Source organism: Diabrotica undecimpunctata, chromosome 2, assembly GCF_040954645.1.
Source record: "Diabrotica undecimpunctata isolate CICGRU chromosome 2, icDiaUnde3, whole genome shotgun sequence".
Taxonomy (NCBI): domain Eukaryota; kingdom Metazoa; phylum Arthropoda; class Insecta; order Coleoptera; family Chrysomelidae; genus Diabrotica; species Diabrotica undecimpunctata.
Window position 1 is genome coordinate 9,619,291 of NC_092804.1, and position 20,998 is coordinate 9,640,288.

A 20,998-nucleotide genomic window follows, 5' to 3' on the forward strand; every position below is an offset into this window, starting at 1 on the left:
ATCTGTAAAGAATTTTTTGTATGAATGGAATTTTTTAACTAAGTTCACAAAATTCATAAGATTGAATTCATTTTTTGTAATATTTTCATTCAGAATTCCTAATGGTTGAAGTTGTAGTTCCAAGTCATATTCATGGCAAGGAAGAAGTTTACTGGAATATAGGTTCTGCAAATAAGGTTGGATTTTTCTGATAGTTGCTATCAATATGGGTTTTTCCTTATTTCTCCAGTATTTATTGTCCATATTACAAAGTGCTTCTAATTCAATGATTGATTGAATGACAGGGTTGTTTTTAATGCTTAGGTTTTTTAGCAAAAATTTTGTGGTAAGCCATTCTCTTCTGTATTTTAATGGCAGTTCTCCAGACTCTGATAACAAGGCTTGGATTGGAGTTGACTTCATGCATCCTGTGATAATCCGAATACTTTGGTAGTGCATCTGATCTAGTTTCTTCAATATATATTTAGGGCACGTAGATAGGAATTGACCCCCATAGTTTAAATGACTTAGGATAAGTGCTTCATGGATCAGTTTTAATATTTTTGGGTCACTGCCCCACCATGTTCCACACAAGGCACGCATTACATTCAGTGCTTTACCTATTTTGACTTCCAGCTGGTTAATGTGTGCTTTCCATTTAAGGTTCTTCTGTAAAACCATTCCTAGGTATTTAATTTTATCTACCCACTCTATATGCTGACTCTTATAACTGATATTTCCAGGCATTATTTTGGTATTACCCCTTGTAAACAAGATAGCTTTAGATTTGCCCACAGAGATGTTCAAATTATGATTGTCCAGCCAGGCTTCAAGATTGACTAAATATTTGTTTAATTTTGATATCATATTTTTAACATTCACTCCCTTGATTAGAATTACAAAATCGTCAGCATACTGTATGACTTTAGCATTTTTGGGGAACACTTCGTGTATTGAGTAGGTATATATGTTAAATAGCATTGGACTTAATGGTGATCCTTGTGTGAGTCCAGTGCTAGTGGTATTTGGGCCATGTACTAACCCAGAGTTATCTTTGACAAACAGTTCTCTGCATTTTAAAAAGTCATATATGAGGTTAGCTAAATCATGTGGTATATCCAAATGTATTAATGTAGAGTACAGTTTGTCAATATTAACATTATCATATGCTGAATGGATATCCAAGAATATTCCTATTGTACATTCATTATTACTAAATGATTTTTGGATTTCAGATGTCAAAAAGGATAGACATTCTAAACATCCTTTACCCCTTCTAAAACCTAGCTGCAATGGTCTGAGGATTCCCTTTTTTTTCTATACGCCATTCCAACCTATTTTTGATCATTGATTCTAAAACTTTACCTACACAAGAGGTGAGGGCAATAGGCCTATAGTTAGTTGCAATGAGTTTATCTTTCATAGGTTTTAGGATTGGAATTATTAATGACTGTTTCCATTCAATCGGAATGGTCCCTGTACTTAAGCATTTGTTAAAAATTTGTAATAATAGTAATGATCCTGAATGAGGTAGATTTCTAATCATAGAGTATGAAATTAAGTCAAGTCCCGTAGCAGATTCCTTTTTAGAATTGATTATGAATTTGTATTCATTAAAGGTAAAAGGGGAACTTGTATTGCTAGTTTGTATACTTTGTTGATGTAAATGTATACTGGGAGGAGCCAAGGAATTCAGTATGTCTTGTGCCATATTAGGATCAGGAAGGGAGTTAATTGGGCTATTACCATATCCAGCTATTTTCCTAACTTTATCCCATATTGTCTTGATTGGCGAGTTTCTATTAAGACCTTCTGCAAATTTCCTAAAATTATTCTTTCTTTTTTCTTTAAGGAATCTTCTAGCTATAGCACATTTGTTTTTTACTATTAAATAATTTTGTAAGTTGGGTGTTGATTGGAATTGCTTTGTTGCCTTAATTCTGTCTTTAATGACTTCAGCGCAAGATTCGTCCCACCATGGGATATGATACTGTTTATTAACATTTGATTTGTACAATGGGATGGACAACTGTGCAGCTTCATTTATTAGATCTGCAAATGATCGGTAGTTCTCCCCTGGAAATGATGTAAATGATGACTCTAATACTGAGGTATATTGGTTCCAATTAGCTTTTTTGAAGTTTCTGTTATTCCTTGGTGGCATGTGGATGGTAATGTTTTGGACACCAATTTTGCACATTGTGGGTAGGTGATCACTAAATCCTAGGTCAGGAATTATTTGCCATGATGATCTGGTAGCAATATTCTTAGATGTTATTGTTAGATCCACAGCTGATGATCTTTTTGGAGGTGGTGCTATTCTGGTATATGAACCATTATTTAAAAAAACTAGTTCCAGCTCATCTAATGTTTGGAAGATGTTTCTCCCATTGGAATTATTACAAGGGCTACCCCAAGCCTCATGCTTGGCGTTCAGGTCTCCCATTATTATTACTGGTTTGTTGATTTCCTGGATCAGTTTTATCCATTTTTGTTTAGATATGGTATTTGCATTAGGGAAATAGGCATTAAGTAGGTTAATTTGGAATTTAGGTAGGAAGATTGCTTGCAGTTGAGAGTTGTTATTAAATTTATTACATACAGATATTTCATAAAATTCTACTTCATTCCTAATAAGGATGGCTATACCACCATATGAATCATCTCTATCATCTCTAATTACTTGATAGCCCTTGCATCTGATTATATGGTTATTATTTAACCATGTTTCATTTAGCAATAATATGTCAGGATTGTATTCTTTGATAATTATTTTTAAGTTATCCACATTAGCATTATATGATCTCATATTCCATTGTATTATAGTCAAAGGAGTGAAAGCTTTATTTTTTATTTTTATTTTGGGCTTAGTATTCTGAAGCATCAGATACTGTCCCATCTTCCATTAACTCATAGGTTATGTTATTTGTTGAGCTGCTTTTAATTGTTTTATATTGTGATACATTAGATGAGTTAGGGTATAAGTTTCTTAGCAAGTTGTTTACAAAAGATAGTACCATCTCTTTATGTTGTGGTGGTAGTAATGACATTGCATGGGAGATTCCATGTTCAGTTTCCTTATTTGCACTGTATCCTTTTGATGTTGATGGCATTGATTGAGAATTTGTTGCCCAGTTCAATCTTCCCTCCGGATTAATTAATTGAGCACTATGTTGTTTTTTGTCATATCCTGTCATGTTTGGTTTCCTTCTTTTGGTGGGTTGAGATTTGACGATTTGGTTATATTTTGGTATACTTGTGTCATTCTTTATGGCTTCTATTCTTCTTTCTGTGATATCTATTATATTATTAGGCTTGGATTCTGTATGCAAGACAGGAAAATTCTCTTTGTTCAAAGAGTATTCCCTGTTTTCATTTTTCGGTATTTGCATGTTTGCTTCATAATATGAGATGTTAGAGAAAGACATTAGGGCTTTTATTTCTTTTTGCCTTTGGAATTCTTTACATTTTTTATCTTTAGAGATATGATCATAATTTTTACAGTGTATGCAGTATGTTTCACAATTCGAGGCTTCCCCGTGTTGGTTTTTCCCACAGTTCTGGCACTTTGGGTTCCCTCTACATTGATTATTACTGTGACCATATAACAGGCAGTTTCCACACATTAGGACTGGGCTGACATATGGAATAACCCTCATGGGTAATCCATACACAAGCACCTCCCTGGGCAGTGCTTTTCCTGTAAATGTTACGCATATGGTGGTTGTTGGTACATAGTTTTGTTCTTTTCCCTCTTCGATAATTCTCCTATTTAGTCTTTTTATGTCAATTACTTTACAGGATACTAATTTTGTTTCGATTGCATTTTTAATTTCTACTTCAGATATTTCTTTACATATGTTCCTTATTATACCCTTACATGTGACATTGTGATTTGGGATAAAGACATCATATTGTAAACTTTCCCATCTCTTATCATTCACAAATAGATTTGCCGATTTAAAATCTTTAAAAACAACACCTAACCGGTTTTTCCCTTTACGGTTAAATTTAATAATTTGCTGTAGGTTTAGGTTAAATATTGTTTTAGCAATACTTAAGATGTGAAAATTCCCTATATTTTTGTCTTTTCCCTGTACATATACTTCGAAAGGACCGGAATCATATATATTATATTGGTTATTAATTTTTTTTCCACTTAAATCAGGCGGGGGGTCAGGAGGTTTATCAGGATCGAGGTTAGTGTTAGTGGTCTCCATTTTCGGCTGGAGGAACCGTGTCGTGTATTTTATTACTATTAAGTATGTATGCGGTAGGATCGGGTTACAAACAAAGGATTATTAGTAATAGCCTTATTATCTATATATATCAAAGGAGAAACTTTGAAATGCGTCTATACGCTTTGACAGTTGTTTTCTTATAGATGAATTTAAATCAAGAAAATACTATCTCTTCTTCTTCTTCTTCCTTTATTATGTAATATCCCTGGGGATAATTTGCCCAGCTAATTCAGGGGGGATATTCCCAACTTGCTCTAGACAATCGAATATCCCCATATAAAATTAAATTGAAATTATTTTATATTGAATGAACACTATTTTGAAACTTCTTCTTCTTGGGCCAGACAGTTAGTATAGGAAAGACAATTCAAGACAGGATAAAACTTTTCTCGCTTGGGGGTAGCAACCACTCTTTTTCTACTAAGTCTAGTATTTTCTTTTCTAATAGGTGCTTTTTAGTTATTTATATATAAAATAAGTGATGAGGTCCTCAGAGTTCCACAGCAACCTCTTCTGCAGCTATCTACTTAATTCAATAACTACTTTACTGTGGACTGTCCAAGTTCTTCATTTTTTTTCTACCAACGGATGATAGAGAACCCAGGTGTAAAAAAAGAGAGGAATTTGTAAGGTAATGTTATAGTAGATAAGATAGGAATATATTATAGATTGATTTTGGCTAGATTAAGAAAGGTAATCAACAAATTTAGTCTTTGAGAATTAAGATTGGATAGGAGAGAGCAAATCTCTATAGGAGTTTATAGTTTTGTTTTAATCAATTCTTTGTAGAGGTCAAAATTTGGAGAAACGTTTATTGGACACTCTAGGATAATATGAACTGATAATAATATTTGATTGAACCATGGTGATTTGTTCCATTTATTGACTCTTTTACTATAAAACGACCCTTTTGATCTGTTTGAATTCCATTCTTGCGCCCATCGAGTCCAAATTAACGTTTTAATATAAAATAAGTAGTTTGAATAATGCAGTTTAACTTTGGCTGGCATTTTTAGTGATCTTCCTATATTTGCCAATTTGTCTGCAACACAATTGCCCTTAATATCCGAATGCCCTGGAATCCAAGCCAGAGTAATACTAATGTTCTGTTGATTGGCTTCTATAATGCCCCTTTTGGTGATAATAGAGGTATGTTCAGTTTCCATTGAGTAAGATGTTTTACCTATCTTTTGGATAGCACTCTTAGAAATCAGACAAGATTAAGGCCCTCTTGATATCCTTCTCCAAGACAAATTGAATCGCATGATTAATTATTTCTAATTTAAATAGAAATTATGAAGTATATAATAAAATTTTAATACTTCACTCTTCTTCTTTTTATTTATTTTCTTGCAAAACTGGCCAGTAAAATCAATCTCAATATTTTATATTATCGTTTCTCTTTACGTCTCAAATAGGAAGCTGTTCGTTGTTTTATTGGTTTGTAACAGTTCACGTACGGTTCCAGCTCTTCTTAATGGTTCTAATCAGTTCATTAGATCTACAATCCCCCTTTCAATGTGACTTTATAGTTATAATATATAAATAAAATCAATTAATCAACTACTTTCCAACGAACACAATAGTTAAATATAACAAATAATTATTAATTTAATATTATTTTGATCATTTTTTGTTAAAATGTTCTTTTTTGGCAGTAAATCTATTCATTCGTATCTAATACTAATATTTACCTGTTATGTGGTGGTAGGTCTAATAAATTATACAGTTTATCATATCTTTCCAATATAACTTTATGTTCCATGCCGAAAAGACGTCCAAAATAAAATATAGCATCTTGTACTGTGAACTCTCCGCACAAAGCAATATCCTAAAAATAAAAAAACTTAAACTTCTTGGACTACTATACGTATATATCTAGTTACGAGTTAATTACTAAATATAAAGTACTTATATAAAAATATTAAATAATTCTCTTACCTGTGGCATGTAACCAAGTTTTGAAACTGGAAATTCACTATTTCCTTCGCTGATCAATTTTCCTAATACATTGATTTCTCCGCTATCTATCTTAGAAGTACCAACTACTGCTTTGAGCAATGTCGTTTTCCCACAGCCACTTGCGCCCAATAATCCATATCTGGAAACAAACAAATAATATTTTTAAATTAATATTCATCCCCCCTATTTAGATATACATATAATGGAACTATAACACTATGCACCAACAACACTTCAAGCCAAGCTTCTATGGCGTTAAATACAATTATTATTTTGAAAAATACAATTATTGTTTTTAAACATTTTATTAATTCATATAATAATATCAAATAATACTTGTTAATATTTTATTATTAAATTAAAATTTTGTCTGAATTTGACAGGTCTGTCAGAAGTAAACAACGTACAGTCTGTCCCAAACCCTTCGTTCAGTGCGTCACTAATTTTGACATAATATAGGATTTTAAGAATGTCGAGAATTATTGCATGTCAATTTAGTTAAATTTGACAGTTGCATGATCGTAATCCCTCTTTTTCTATTAAAAATAATTTAATAATTTTAGTATTAGTCTTTGTTTTTTCTCGATATATCTCGGCATATTTAAAATATTTTTATGACAATAAATACAAAATTAAATTTTCACTGTAAAATGTCTGATAATACTAACCTGGAATGACAATTTTTTATCAGTTGACGTTGTGAAAGTACTGTCAAGATCGAGACCTTCTGCGTCAAATTATATTTATGCGCATCATCGATTGGATATCTATTTAGCGTATTCTAAACTCCAACCAATTATACACCCGTAAGTAGAATTAGCTTTACGATAAATAATTTTCTAAGTTCTATGTATAATAATCACAGACTCACGTTTTTTTCTGTCACTTCTAGCTTAATGTGCTAGAGAGAATTCGATCATAATAATGTATTGAATTATTTTAATATAATATAATTTGTTAAAATTATTATTTAAATTTTAAAAATATAGAAAACATAATATATGAATCTTCGAAATTTATAGTCTACTGTACCGCCTGCTGTACCATCGTTTTTTAATTAGAAAACGATTTTTATAAACTATATAAAGATTTTGGATAAGCCATGGGCTCTTCATTATCTCTATTATTAGCAGATATATATATTATATATATATATATATATATATATATATATATATATATATATATATATATATATATATATATACCATATATATATATATATATATATATATATATATATATATATATATATATATATATATATATATATACCATCCATAATTTCAATAACGAATTTTTTGATGATTCGTTATTTTTCAATATTGTATAAAAGTCATACTTTTCCCTCATCATTTTTTAAGCTTATATTTAATATATAATCTTCTATTCTTCTATTCTTAAATAACACGCATTAGTAAAATATCGCTTTATAAGTTAATATTTAACTGTTTCCATTTTTTGTTTATTATACACTCAGATGCAAAAAAAACGCAACGGAGAAAATTTTGGTCATATTCAAAGTATTTCATTTTTTTTATTTTTAGCCCTATTTTGATGATTTTTTAGCACACTGTGTATAAATTTATAAATTTTAATTTTGTATAGTCAGTTTTTTGATTTTATATTTGACTTATTGTACGGGATTAATTAAACCGTGGTTTTATTATAATAACTTTGAAACATCCTGTTGAATAATTCCGTTTGCGAATTTTCATAAAACCTTATTTTGCGGTTGCAACCATGTCTCCTTAGCAATTTGGTTTTTGTTTCATGTCAAAATTTGCCTTGGTTCATTTTTTAGAGCCAAATTAATTTGCCACCCACCATTTAGGACTTTTTAATTATGATTAGTTTGGAGTTACTTTGTAATACGACGAGGTGGCTTTGGTGACTGTTACATTTTGTCATCGAGCAAAAAGACAAAAGAGGGAATGTAAAGGTAGTGGGGGCAAAAATATTGTTAGACAGGAAGTGCCATCTTGAGAGGCCAAATTAAACAAGGAAAGAGAGTCTTTCCTTGTTTAAGAAATCAAATTTAGTTGGGTTATGTTATTATTTGTCCCAACTGTCACATGAAATCTTATTTATATTGAAGTTTTTTAACAATTGTTTCACATTTTAGACTGTTATCGTTAATATTTAATTAAAATTTTCTCGTCTAAGACACATTCTGAAAACTATTTTATAGCTACTGTTAATAAGTGTCGGAAAATTTAAATTTGGCGCATTCGCATTTCCGGATATGTGCGCCATCAGAGGCCACTTTTTTGGTCGCCTTTTCATAACGATTAGATTCCCTCTTTTGTCTTTTTGCTCGATGCATTTTGTATACCTATGATTGATTATGATCCTTTAAGTGTCGAATATTGTGCGAAAGCCGTTTCCGTTTGAAGATAGGCGAAATTATGAATATGTGGCTAGAGTACTACACACTCATTGCTCTACCATCCAAAGGGTAGTGGAATGTTTTGTACGAACTGGAACAAACAAGCGTAAAGCGGGAAGTGGCAGGAAGCGCAAAACTACCGCTTTAAGGCCATGATCGACAGGCGAGTAAAACTGCGGTTTTGTGGCTCGTCGGTAAAGCTCGTCAGTGTATCATTGCAATACCGCGGTTTTATATACCTACGAGCCTGGCTCGCGGCTCGTCAGTTTGTTTTATTTTTTACTTGGCTCGTCTGAACACAATATGTTAGCTGTGGACGGTTGACAATGACCGTTTTGCTCGCTAGTCGATCAGCACCAACGAGCCGCGAGTAAAACCGTCGTTCTTAAAACTGCGGTATTATGGCTCGCACGTCGATCACCCACTTTAGATGATCGTTTTATTCGAGTCAATGCTTTGCGGGATCGTCATTTAACAGCGGGGCAAACAAGAAATCGCCTTCAAGAGGTTCGAGGCAATAAGGTAAGTGTATTTACAGTTCGTCGAAGATAACATGAATTTAGTTTGCAAACCAGCAACCGGGCCCAAATTTCTTCCACAGCAGCACAGAGTGGCTAGACTACAATTTTCCAGAAAACATTTACATTGGAATTTAGGACAATGGAATAATGTTCTTTTTACGGATAAGTCGAGATACTGTCTTCACTCATCAGACGGGAGAGAATGAGTATGGCGTCGAATTGGAGAGATATTTACGGAGTGCGCTTTCATGGGAGTGCTCGTTAGCCATGGAGGGGGTTCGGTGATGGTATGGGCACAGTATATTGCTTATAAGCAATATACTGTGGTATGGGAAGGAATCTCCCGAGAGGTGCACACTGAAATGGTATTTATTGAGTTGGCTGCACACCGGTATATTGAGGAAATTTAATGATTTTCTATTAATGCAAGATAATGCGCCACCCCACTCTGCAATATGTGACACAAAATATTTAGAGGAAGTTTTTATGAATAAAATGAACTGGTCAGCGTGGTAGCCAGGTCTGAACACGATAGAGTACGTTTGGGACATGCTTGGTAGAAATATTAGAGGTCGCGAAGTCGCACCAGCCTCAACTAACGAACTTCGCTTGGCTCTAGAAGAAGAATGAAAACATCAACAAGATGATATTTGCAACCACATAGAAAGCATGAGCCGGCTTTTACAGGGAGTTATAGAGGCTAGTAGAGGCAATACCTTTGTTATTTGCGTACTTAGGTTAAGTTACATTTAAGTTGTCTTTTTTCATGTTTTATTGTTATCATTGTTCATTAAAACCAAGATCATGTCGTTGCTTTTAATCATTTTAAATACAGTGCTTCTGCGATGTCGATATGATATCCCTTCGATATCAGTCACCAAAGTTCCCATCGTAATATTTAAAAAAGATAATGGTAATAATAAGTAAAGTTGTAAATTGTGGGTGGCAAAGTCATTTCGCTCCTATATTTTCACATGAAACAAAAAACATAATACTGACATAGTTGCAACCGAAAAACAAGGTTTTACGAAAATCCGCTAAAGGAATTATTCCACAGGATGTTTCAAAATTAGGATAGAAAACCACCTTTCGATTAACCCCGTATAATAAGTCAAATACAAAATTTTATTAAAAAATTCACTATACTAAATTAAAATTAATAAATTTTTACACCGTGTGCTAAAAAAATCATTTAAATATGGCTAAAAATATAAAAAAACTGAAATACTTTGAATTTGACTAAAATTTTCCACGTTGGGTTTTTTTGCATCTGAGTGTATATTATTATAAACTCCACACCGGTGATAAAAGTTTTATAATAAACAAAATTAACGCTTGGATTTGACAAAATTTTGATTATAACAACTAATATCCTCGTTTCCGTAACCTAATTTAACGATAGTGAACTGGATCTAAAACCTAATCGTTTTATTTTATAAAAATTAAATCTCAGAAAGGATACTCACGTTCTTCCCCGTTGCACTTTCATACACAGCTTACTTAAAACGATATTTGATCCAAAAAATTTGTCTACGTCGGTTATTTGCACTGCGTAGTTATCGTCGCTCTCTTCCATTCTCTGTTAAAACCAAAAAGAGATGTATTACTGATGTCATTAAGTAAATACTAGGTATTTTATTTGTGAATTTTATAGTTTTAAGCAACAGATACTTCAGAGACACATCTGTGAATATAATATGGGTATTTTTCTATAAGGAGAGGACGACAAAACAGTGCAAACATAGATAGATAGATAGTTTATTTGACTGTAAGTTACAACAAGGTTTACAGCAAGTCAAAACTAAAATTATAAATATTAATCATTACAAAAAATGGAAACAATACATTAAAAATATTTAAAACATTAAAATACATATAAAACGTACAATACAGACATCGTAATATAATTAAAATAATATTAAATTTGGTTATGTTGCAGTTTGGGCATTCACAGATACACTCTGGTAATATTCACCTAATGTATAAGGACACGTGGTCACTAGGTACTTTTGACTTGGTTTTTAAAAGTTGTAGTTGAATGAAAGTTTTTAAATTTTTGAGGAAGTTGATTATACAGTATATAGTAAACCACTGACAGTAGATGACTTCCTTCTTATTTCTAAATGTCGATAGGGTACCACAAACTGTCTCTTATTTCTTGTGTTGTGTGAGTGAATATCACTGTTACATAAAAAGTTCTTTGATTCTTATGAATTAGTATCAATAATTCCAAAATGTAAATTATCTGAGCAGGAGTTACACGATCAGCACCATCCGGAGCCAAAACCTCAGAGCCCAAAATATCATTAAAGCTACCTGCTCATCCATCGGCAATGAATTCAGAAGAAGAACTAAACCCAAACTCCCTTTCCTACCCGCTATTTTACTGGCACTCACCAGCAACGAACTCCCTGATGAATACATTGATATACAGAAGGCAACTCCTCTCTACTACCGCCGTCGTCACTAACATTAAATGCTCACTTCTAGCTTGCTCTAGACAGGGGGGGATCGGTTTTCTGTGGTTTCCCGATCCCATTGCATAACGATACCTATCTATTTGCAGAGGTACCAGCCACAGCTGCCCTGTCGCGCCGCGTTCATACAGTTACTAATTTACCAATTAATAAACTCAAATTCAAATTCACATATATACTAATTATTTTTTAGATTAAAAAATTCTGAGAAGAACCGTTTCACCATTATCTTTCACCTCTGATTGTCCAGGCGCTCCTTCGACGACCAGGTTACCACAACACAAACACAAGGGATTCCACGAACACGCCAGTGCCAATACCAAAAACAAAAAAAAACAAACCACGTCCTGAAGAGGCAAAAGCCAAGAGCAGGACAACAAAAGCATCCAAAACCAAAACACCCAACATACGACAAACCGAACAATGGGTCATGTTTAGTCCATTTTATATACAGAGTCGCATAGTCCAGTAGCACCTGCTGTTGAACTGAGTCTCCTCAGTGCTTCTTTATACTTGGGATGATAATAATGATAATTTTATATCGCCCCTTAATGAAAATCTCTTGTTTAGTTTACCACTTTTACACTTTACAATGTATTCTAATTTAATTGTTAAACTTGAGATTACTACATATAGGGCTAAATTTTTCAATTAGCGGTTTTATTACTTTATTTAATAGTAAACACATTGTTGGTTTTAAACTCTTCACGCCTGCTTTATTTAGCCTGATTTGCATACGTTTTTCATAACCTTTACTAATAAGGATTGCCATAAAAATGCAAATACCTCAATTTGCGATATATATTCACCGAAAAGCTCGTCCATTATTTTTAATTGAATCTATTAATAATTGTTAAAACGTAAAATATTTATAACTGACTGCTATAGTAAAGCCAAGGTACAAAGTTCTAAAATGTCATTCAACATAAATATATCTTTTATGTATTGACACATTATAATATAAAAAGCATAATTATTCCAGTCGGGATAGCATTTGACTTAAATTTGGGGCAAGCTGACTCTAATTTTATTATTCTAACCTTCTGGGGGGAGTCAATAGTGGTCTAAATATAAAATTTTAATCTTAATTTTAAGGAAGATTTTCAACTTTTCGACAAAAACTGTAAAGACTGAAATTATTGCAAGTACGAGTTCCTATAATTTCTTCCAAGATCCGAAAAAGAATGAGGAAGCAAGGATTCCCAGATTGGTAATTAGCGCAACCTTGCCCATAAGTATAAAATGTCAAAAGCATGCATCAACGCGATAAAATATTATGTACATTAATCAGGAATTAAATGTTAGAAATAAGCGAGATACAGCGCCTTAATTCAGGATACCTTTCGACATCGATATCTTATATCGATAAACCGATATCTTATATTATTCTAAAAATATTGACAACCAATATGGATGTAAAGGAGTAATTATTGTTGATACAAAAAGAATTTAAGAAACAGTGATGTAAAAGAGTGATTCTACTTTTATTGAAGATGCCTTGAAATTAATTAAGAACAGAGAGATCATTATAGTAATAACCAAATTCGATGTAAAAGTCAGAAAGGAGAGAGCTGAAACAATAGTGGAAGATCAGGGACTAGGAGAATATAATAAAAGAAGAGATAAGTTTCTATAAGAACAAGAGCTAGTAATAAAAAAAGTCGTTTTTTTAAAATAGGAGAAAATTTAGTATGGAATCAAATGGATTTTTTCTATGGATCATAATTTAAGAGATAATGCAATACCATTAAAGCAGCGAACTAAATAAGCATTACTACGTTTGCATCAGAAGAAATTAAGATTAAAAGACTGGTGCGACAGGTTTATATATTGTCTTCAATACTGTTACAATGCATACTCTGAACTTAAAACAACTTCCGAGGGAGAAACATTTAAAATAAATATCGATGGAACAGCGGTTAACAGCGTTAGGTATGTTAAGGTCGGTACACATATACGAGGCAAACGGTATGCATACGGTATGCGAACGCTATATTCGTTAATGTGTACGGCAGAAAAAACCGCTTGCGTACTGTTTCATCGTGACTCGTCGCGAACCAAATTGTTGCGGTTTATTCCACGACTTCAAAGGAAGCTCGTCTTTCAGTTTGGGCGGCGCTTACTAGACGCAGCGAACATTTTTATTGTCTCATCAAATCGACATTGTGTGAATGACGTGTTTCTTCCTAGAGAGACGTGAGAAAACAGTAAACTGATTATTGTACATTTTATTTTTGTTAAACAAGCAAAAACAGAAACATAAATCAGTACCCAAATTATAAATAAAATGAATCATTTCGCACAAGTGTGTTCGTTGTTAGTTTGTCGCTTTCCATGGATCGAGATAAGTATGCGATCAGTACGATGCAGAATATTTTTCAAGGATCTGTACGCGTACGGTACGTATACCGTTTGGCTCGCATATGTGTACCCACCTTTATGGTTATATCGGCGGGCAGCCTCTTCGGAGACTGACGAACAAAGTAGTTAAGTATGTAGAAGAATACGGAGTATCAATCAACATCAAGAAAAATAAATTTATGATGATTATCAAAAACTTAGAATAATGATGAAAGCCTGATAATTAACGGCAATACTGTAGAACAAATAGATAACCTCAACTATATTGGCACAATAATAAATCACGTAAACGTTTAATTCAAAAAAATTAAAGTTCCAATAGAAATAGCTCAAACAAACTTCAATAAAGTGAGAAAGTACTTGGTACATTAGGACTTGAAAGTTTGTCTGGCAAAGTATGAAAACATGAATTTTTAACTCGGTGACTACATAGAAACTGGAACCATTCGAGTGATGAATATATAGGGTAATTTTAAAAATGACGTGTACAGAGCATATAATAAACAACGAAGTCATGCCAAGTCAAAACACGAAATCTGCAATATCCAGGAAATGCATGGAGAGAAATAGTAGGTACGTACTTCAATTTATTATACAATGGTCCAGGACAAGAAAAGCACAGTAGGGATGGATTGGTAAATGGGGCAATAGCATTCTTTTATCCCAGAGTTAAAGAATATATTCCGAAGGCGGAAGAAACATGTAATGGACGTAGGATACAAAGAAAAAAACGAAACCATTGGATTAAATATTCGCAATGAGATTTTATAATAATAATAAAAACAAATTACAGAGAAATCACTATACCCGGTTCACAATTTGTTGATAGCTCACTACAAGTTTAACCCTAATTAGAAAACTGAAATACAGAGAGGATAAGTAATACGATATAATAGTAAAAACCAACCTGAAACTGACGGTTTAAGACGTTTTCGACTAACCCACCTTATGTCTGAAGGAATACAATACCTTATAATCCTATTACGAGGGTATTTTGAATGGTTAGATATGAACGACCAGTGTCGTAGAGTATATGATTGAAACATTTATTTGAACTAAATAAATATATTTTTTAAATTGTACTTATGTAAATTGTATTTTTTAATAAAACTTATTTATTTTATTCAAAAATAAAAAGTTTCTTGCCATTTGTAAAAGATCCATTTATTTAATTAAGGAAAAAGGCGCCAAATGTCGCCTGGCAAAATTTCCAATGTGTTTTAAATGTATCCATTATTTTCGAATCCGGAGAAAACTAATAAATATTTTTGAAAAATTTAAACGCAGAATGAAAGATTACATTATTACTCAGGGCAGAAAGTCCCTGAAAACTTCTACAGTGTTTATTTTAATATGTTATGTAACAGGGGTGAAAATAAAAGAGAAAATATAGTATAATTTTTAATTGAAAATATTGCATGCAAAAGAAACTTTTTATTTATTCTAAAAAATATTTCATTCTGCTTTTAAATTTTTCAAAAATGCTTTTTAGTTTTCTCAGAATTTGAAAAAAAAATGGATACATTTAAAACACATTGAACATTTTGACAGGCGACATTTTGCGCCTTTCCCCTTTAATACCTTACGATTACAACTACTATTACTTGACTTATATAATTACGATTAGAAAACTATTCAAATTCAGAATAAATAGGATCAACTTCGGAATCCGAGTAGTCTTGAGGGTTAATAATTAGGTTAATAATCTCTACAGTCGCATCAATTATGTTATCAAGATCCCACATTTTTTGTTCTTCTTTTATTACATGTCTTACTGCATCTTTCCAGTTTTGTTTTGTAATATGTTATAAAGACTCGTATAACAATTCACGTACAACTTGTATTTTATATGACGTATTTTTTCTAGCCACATAACTTTTCATTTGTGCTCAAATGAGTTAAATTGGATTTATTTCGCAGTGGTAGAGTGGCAGTCTAAAGACTGTGATGTTTCGCCTTTCCGCCATTTTGTCAACTACGTATTTCTTGAACTTAGATTTGTGTTGCCGGGCAATTTTTAAAAGTTCTGCTTTTACCATTCCATCTTCGTAAGGCAGATACTTATTCCGCAGCCAGTCAAGAATATCCTGTTTCTTCCACGCTTTCGTTAGAAGTCTTTCTACTAGTCGTGAATGATAAGGTGCATTATCTAATACTATAATTGAATTTGGTGGTATGTGTTCAATCATTTGCTCAAAATACTCTTCGAAAACATCAGCTGTCATCTCCTCTTGATAGTCTTTTGTGCTTTTGGAATAAAATTCCAACAAACCATGCTTAACAAATCCTTTTTCACTGCCAATGTGAGAAATTATTAATCTACTGCCTTTACCAGAAGGTGGGGAGATACCAGTAGACCAACCTTCCATAAAGGCTTGCCTGGAGCCTATATTTTTATCTGACCAATTTTTTTTTAGAGTATGACCTGAGTTTACCCACGTTTCATTCTGGTAGAAGATGGACCTTCCTTCAGCCCGAAATTTTCGTATGGATCTTAGATAATTTCTTCTCCAACATATTATCTCCTCCCGGTCAATCAAAAGTGATTTTCGGTCTGATTTCTCCCACCGGAAATTTAATTCTTTTAAAACTTGCCTCAATTTAGTTCGTCCGATATGAGGCAAATCCGGGTCGTCTCTAACTTCTTGTAAAATTTTGTTTAGGTTTGGTATTTCTTTTTTGAAAAAAAATCCATAAATTTTCCTTCGAATACCATTTTTGGCAAATTCATCAATTTCAATAGGCTTTTTCCCTCTCTTTAAGTGTTTGTTTGTGTTTGGGTTAGCTATACCGTGTTTTTTTCTTTCTGATAGGAACCTATATATAGTTGACTCTCCTACGCCAGTCATGTTGGCACAACTTTCGACTATGTTGCGAACAGTGTTTGTGGGATTCTGAGAAACCAGAGCATCGTGAACATTCAGGACAATAGTCTTCTCTCTTGGTGAATAGACAGACTTACTGACTGTACGCAACAGTACCGGTGTAAAACTTGATGATGTTGATGATGAAGCCATCACAAACAATCCAACAAAACGAGCACGAGCGAAAGGTACGTATAAGTTCGTAGGTATATGGAATAAAAAATCACTCACGCACTGCATATAATTCGCAAAAGAAATATTCAAGACGCTAATTACTGCCGTAGACGCGGAAACACCGACGAGCCGTAAATTACATGCGATCAAAAACGTACTAAACAAAAAAATTGTTTTCGTTCGTAATAACTTCACCCTTTCAAGTTATGTTTCGAATATAATTATATTATTAAAAATCTGGGGAATTCCATCTTAATTATCTTGCAACGAATAGTACCTTCGGATATGAATTCCAGGTTTTCTAGTAAAGTGATTAAACGCGAAGATTAGTATTGAAATATCCAAAGAGATAAGGTATTCTTATTTACAAAATTGTTAATGGTTAAATTCTTATTTTTATTAATATAATATAATAACCAACATTAGTCGTGAAAGTTTTAATTGTTTTTTTGCTAAATATATTAGTATTAAAATATTATCAATATTATATATAACAGTATTAAAACATTATATTATTATTTAATGAATAAACACCTTAGGAACGCCTATGATTTACGACCGTTTTATGAGTTTGAGGCATATTTCGTGCTCTCAACAATTTGTGAACGGAGAATAGAGTATAATAGATCAGCAACAGACCATATTGTCGGACAAGGCCCAGCAGGAAGATTAGAGAGTATTTAACGCACATGATCTCTCAGGTCGAAACCAAACAAAATATCTGTGAAAAGGATACAAGTAAATCAGCAATAAAAAAGCAGTCCTAAAGAACGAAAACTTGAAAATAGTTACTTATAATGTACAACGTATATTCCAAATAGAAAAGACTGTGAAGATCGTCCAAAAAGTCCAACGCATACAAATAAAATTTTTTGCAGAATAAGGCAACGAGATGACAACTAGAAATTGAAATGGAGTGAGTAGTAGTGAAAAAACGACACAGAACATATGAAGAAGAAATAAAAGAACACTAAACTATTAATAAAAGAGACAACAGTATATATAAAATGAGATCGAAGAAGAAAAACCGTTCATAAAAGGAAATAGCAAACAGTTTGTCATTGTTAAATCTATTTACTTACCAAGCACTAAGTAATAACCACGTTGTTAATATTGCTCACTTAAGAAGTTCTGAAGAGTATGTTTCTTCAGAATATGAATGCAATAAATTTAAAGTACAAATATTTAAACTCATACGGCATACCTACAGTAAATACATGTATATTTGACTGAAGAACAATAGAGTAAAGAAAAACTATTTATGTAATTTAGAAATTAGAGTTATTAATAAGGTAATTCAAAATCAAGGCTGATAATTTGTTTATAAAATTTTACTAATTTTACTAATTAAATTTTGGGCTACTGCAACAATTTAATGTTTTATAATGGCAAACGGAAGAGTAAATCACATTAAACAACCACATTTTACGCTACAAAAAATGTATAATAGTAATTTTGTTGACTTGGTTCGTAGCATTTCTGATTTATCGATTCTGTTGACGCTAGTAGACTTGGATCTAGTAGACAATAACAAACAACAAAAAATTAAACAAACTAAATAAATATGCAAGCATTTATATATAATTATTCATTATACTCAATGAATACCTTTAGTCCAGTTACTGTGGCATTTTCCCTTTAAATTTTTTATAACTGCACCGATTTATCTGAAATTTTTACAGTGGGTAGTAAATTACTCAAAAAATATAAGTTATATGGTGCCGATGTGTGCTTCTACCCCTGGGGTGGTTGGCATCCCATCTAGGGGGTTGAACTTTTAACACTTAAAATAACTCCGGGAATTGATAGAGAATTAAAATTTAAACAAAAAATGTCATATAAATTTTTTTCGCTAAATCAATACTTTTTGGGTTATACGCAATTGAAAAAGTAAACTTTTCGCAAAAATAAAACATGTTTTCCAATGATTTTGTACGAATAACTCAAAAACAAAGCGTTTTATTGAAAAATCTATAATGAACAAAAATAAATCTTATGAAAAAACAAAGAGATTGTTTTTTTATTAAGTTTTATAAGTACAATACTAAGCGATTTATAATTGTTTGAAGATGACTTTTTATTTTTGGGATACTATACTCGATGCATTTAACATCAAATATCGAAAAATGGACATCTTTTTTGATAAAAACTTATACAACACTTTTTAAAGAGCCAGAACAAACCTTTAAAATGAGCTATGTTAAAAGCCATTTCGATTAAAACAAAGCGAAATACGAAGTAAAGAATTTGAATTACTCTAGCGTTTAAAAAAAAAACGAGCAGTATAAGTAACACTATTTTGATCAGAAAAGAAATTAAACATATATCTTCTCTAATTCATTTTCTTTTAGTGTTATTTATAAGTTTTAAAAGTTTGGCCTGTTTAAAATACGTATTTTTTGAAAAAATCATGTTTAAATTAAAACATCTTTTTTTTTAATTATCTAAAAATTTACATTTTTTCAAAATAAATCTAAAACTATAAGAGATACGTGAAAAATGGTTCTATACCAAAATGTATTTTATTTCTTAACAAAAATTTTGATTTTTTTATTTTTGTTGTAGCTCGAAAAATAATAGAGATATAGCCAATTGAAGTTTAAGATACAGCGGCTGACACACCTGTAATCAGCACTTTGGCCCTTTACTATAGCTTTTGAAATTACCTTCAAAATATTTTTTTAATGGACACTGTAGCTTAAAAATTAACGGAGTTATTTTAAAAAAAATTGGAGCATTTATATTTTGGAGCATCAACTTTTTTCTGTATATATAAATGCTTTATTCAAGTATATTCGAAAAACTGGTAACAGACACACTAACACTCACACAAATATGTATAATATAATACATATATATATATATATATATATATATATATATATATATATATATATATATATATAATATATATATACATAATTATATATATATATAATTATATATATATATATATATATATATATATATATATATATATATATATATATATATATGTTATGTATATATTATAAGCAACTCTAAACTGAACATCTGCTTCAGAGAACTAACGAACACAGAGAAGCGACATTCCTTTAAAGTTGCGTGGGCAAGCCGTCAATGAGTGCCAATGACAGGAGTACTTCAGATCTCGAAGACATTTTAGAAGCTGGGAGATACTGTACAATTTTGCAGTATGTCCTTGCCAAAGACACCCACATGAACAAAATGAATAAGGTCGAAGATTATTCATCATTACTTGAACAAATGCGATACGAATCCTTTATTAAAGCCACAACTAAAAATGGTGCAGTTAAATTATCATGTCTTGTACCAACTGTAAGTGCCCTGGATGAGCATAATATCAAAAGAGTTTATTTACACACTCAGATATGCATTGAAAACAAAGAGATTGATATAACGGATTGGGGATGGTTCAAGAGTGATGATATTTTACAACCAATAAAAATGAAAAGTTAACCTGCACCAGAAGAACTATTGAAAATGATTTTTTGCAGACTAGGTCTATTTTGCAATGCTGCGTGTGAAACATGCTCTGGCGACAATTGTCAAAACTGTCCTGCAATAGACGAAGAGGTGGAGTTAGAACACGACGAGAATGACGTTTCAGACAATGAATAATTTGATATATTGTAAATAATTTTTATTTTTTTAAATATATTTTGTATGCTTTCTAATGTAAAGTATTTTCCTGCATAATTTTTTACAATAAAAACATCATGAGTATACTTAATTCTTTTATTTAGACATTAACCAAAGGGGAATTTGTTTCGTGAGCATAGAGGTGGTTTTTAAGGGTTGAAAATAAGCAACCGATCAAGAAATATTTTATTGATAAGAAAGGAATTTTTGAATATAAATGTACATTAAAAACTTTTGAAGATGTTTAAAAAGATTTTTCTATATATTTTGACATAGGGGGTAGTTTTTAAGGGTTGAAGTGTTGCAATTAACCAAAATTATTTTAAATAAGCAGAGAATTACATTGTAGATTATATAAATGCACTACAAAAGCATTTGAACCTGTTAA

The 20,998-nt window shown here is 31.8% G+C and overlaps 1 protein-coding gene across 4 annotated transcripts in view; it reads right to left on the reverse strand.

The window, feature by feature from the left end:
- Positions 1–20,998, reverse strand: part of LOC140434155 (ABC transporter G family member 23-like) — a 52,639-nt gene that overhangs the window by 23,439 nt on the left and 8,202 nt on the right. For 3 of the 4 annotated variants that reach the window (XM_072522218.1, XM_072522216.1, XM_072522217.1), the window contains exons 2-4: positions 10,559–10,671; positions 6,162–6,321; positions 5,915–6,051 (exon numbers count right to left, since the gene is read on the reverse strand). In XM_072522218.1, coding sequence (XP_072378319.1) covers positions 5,915–6,051; positions 6,162–6,321; positions 10,559–10,668 — 407 coding nt within the window. In that variant the 5' untranslated portion in view covers positions 10,669–10,671. Of the gene's footprint in view, positions 1–5,914; positions 6,052–6,161; positions 6,322–10,558; positions 10,672–18,050; positions 18,209–20,998 lie in introns of those variants that run through there. The other variant, XM_072522215.1, reaches the window with a different exon arrangement.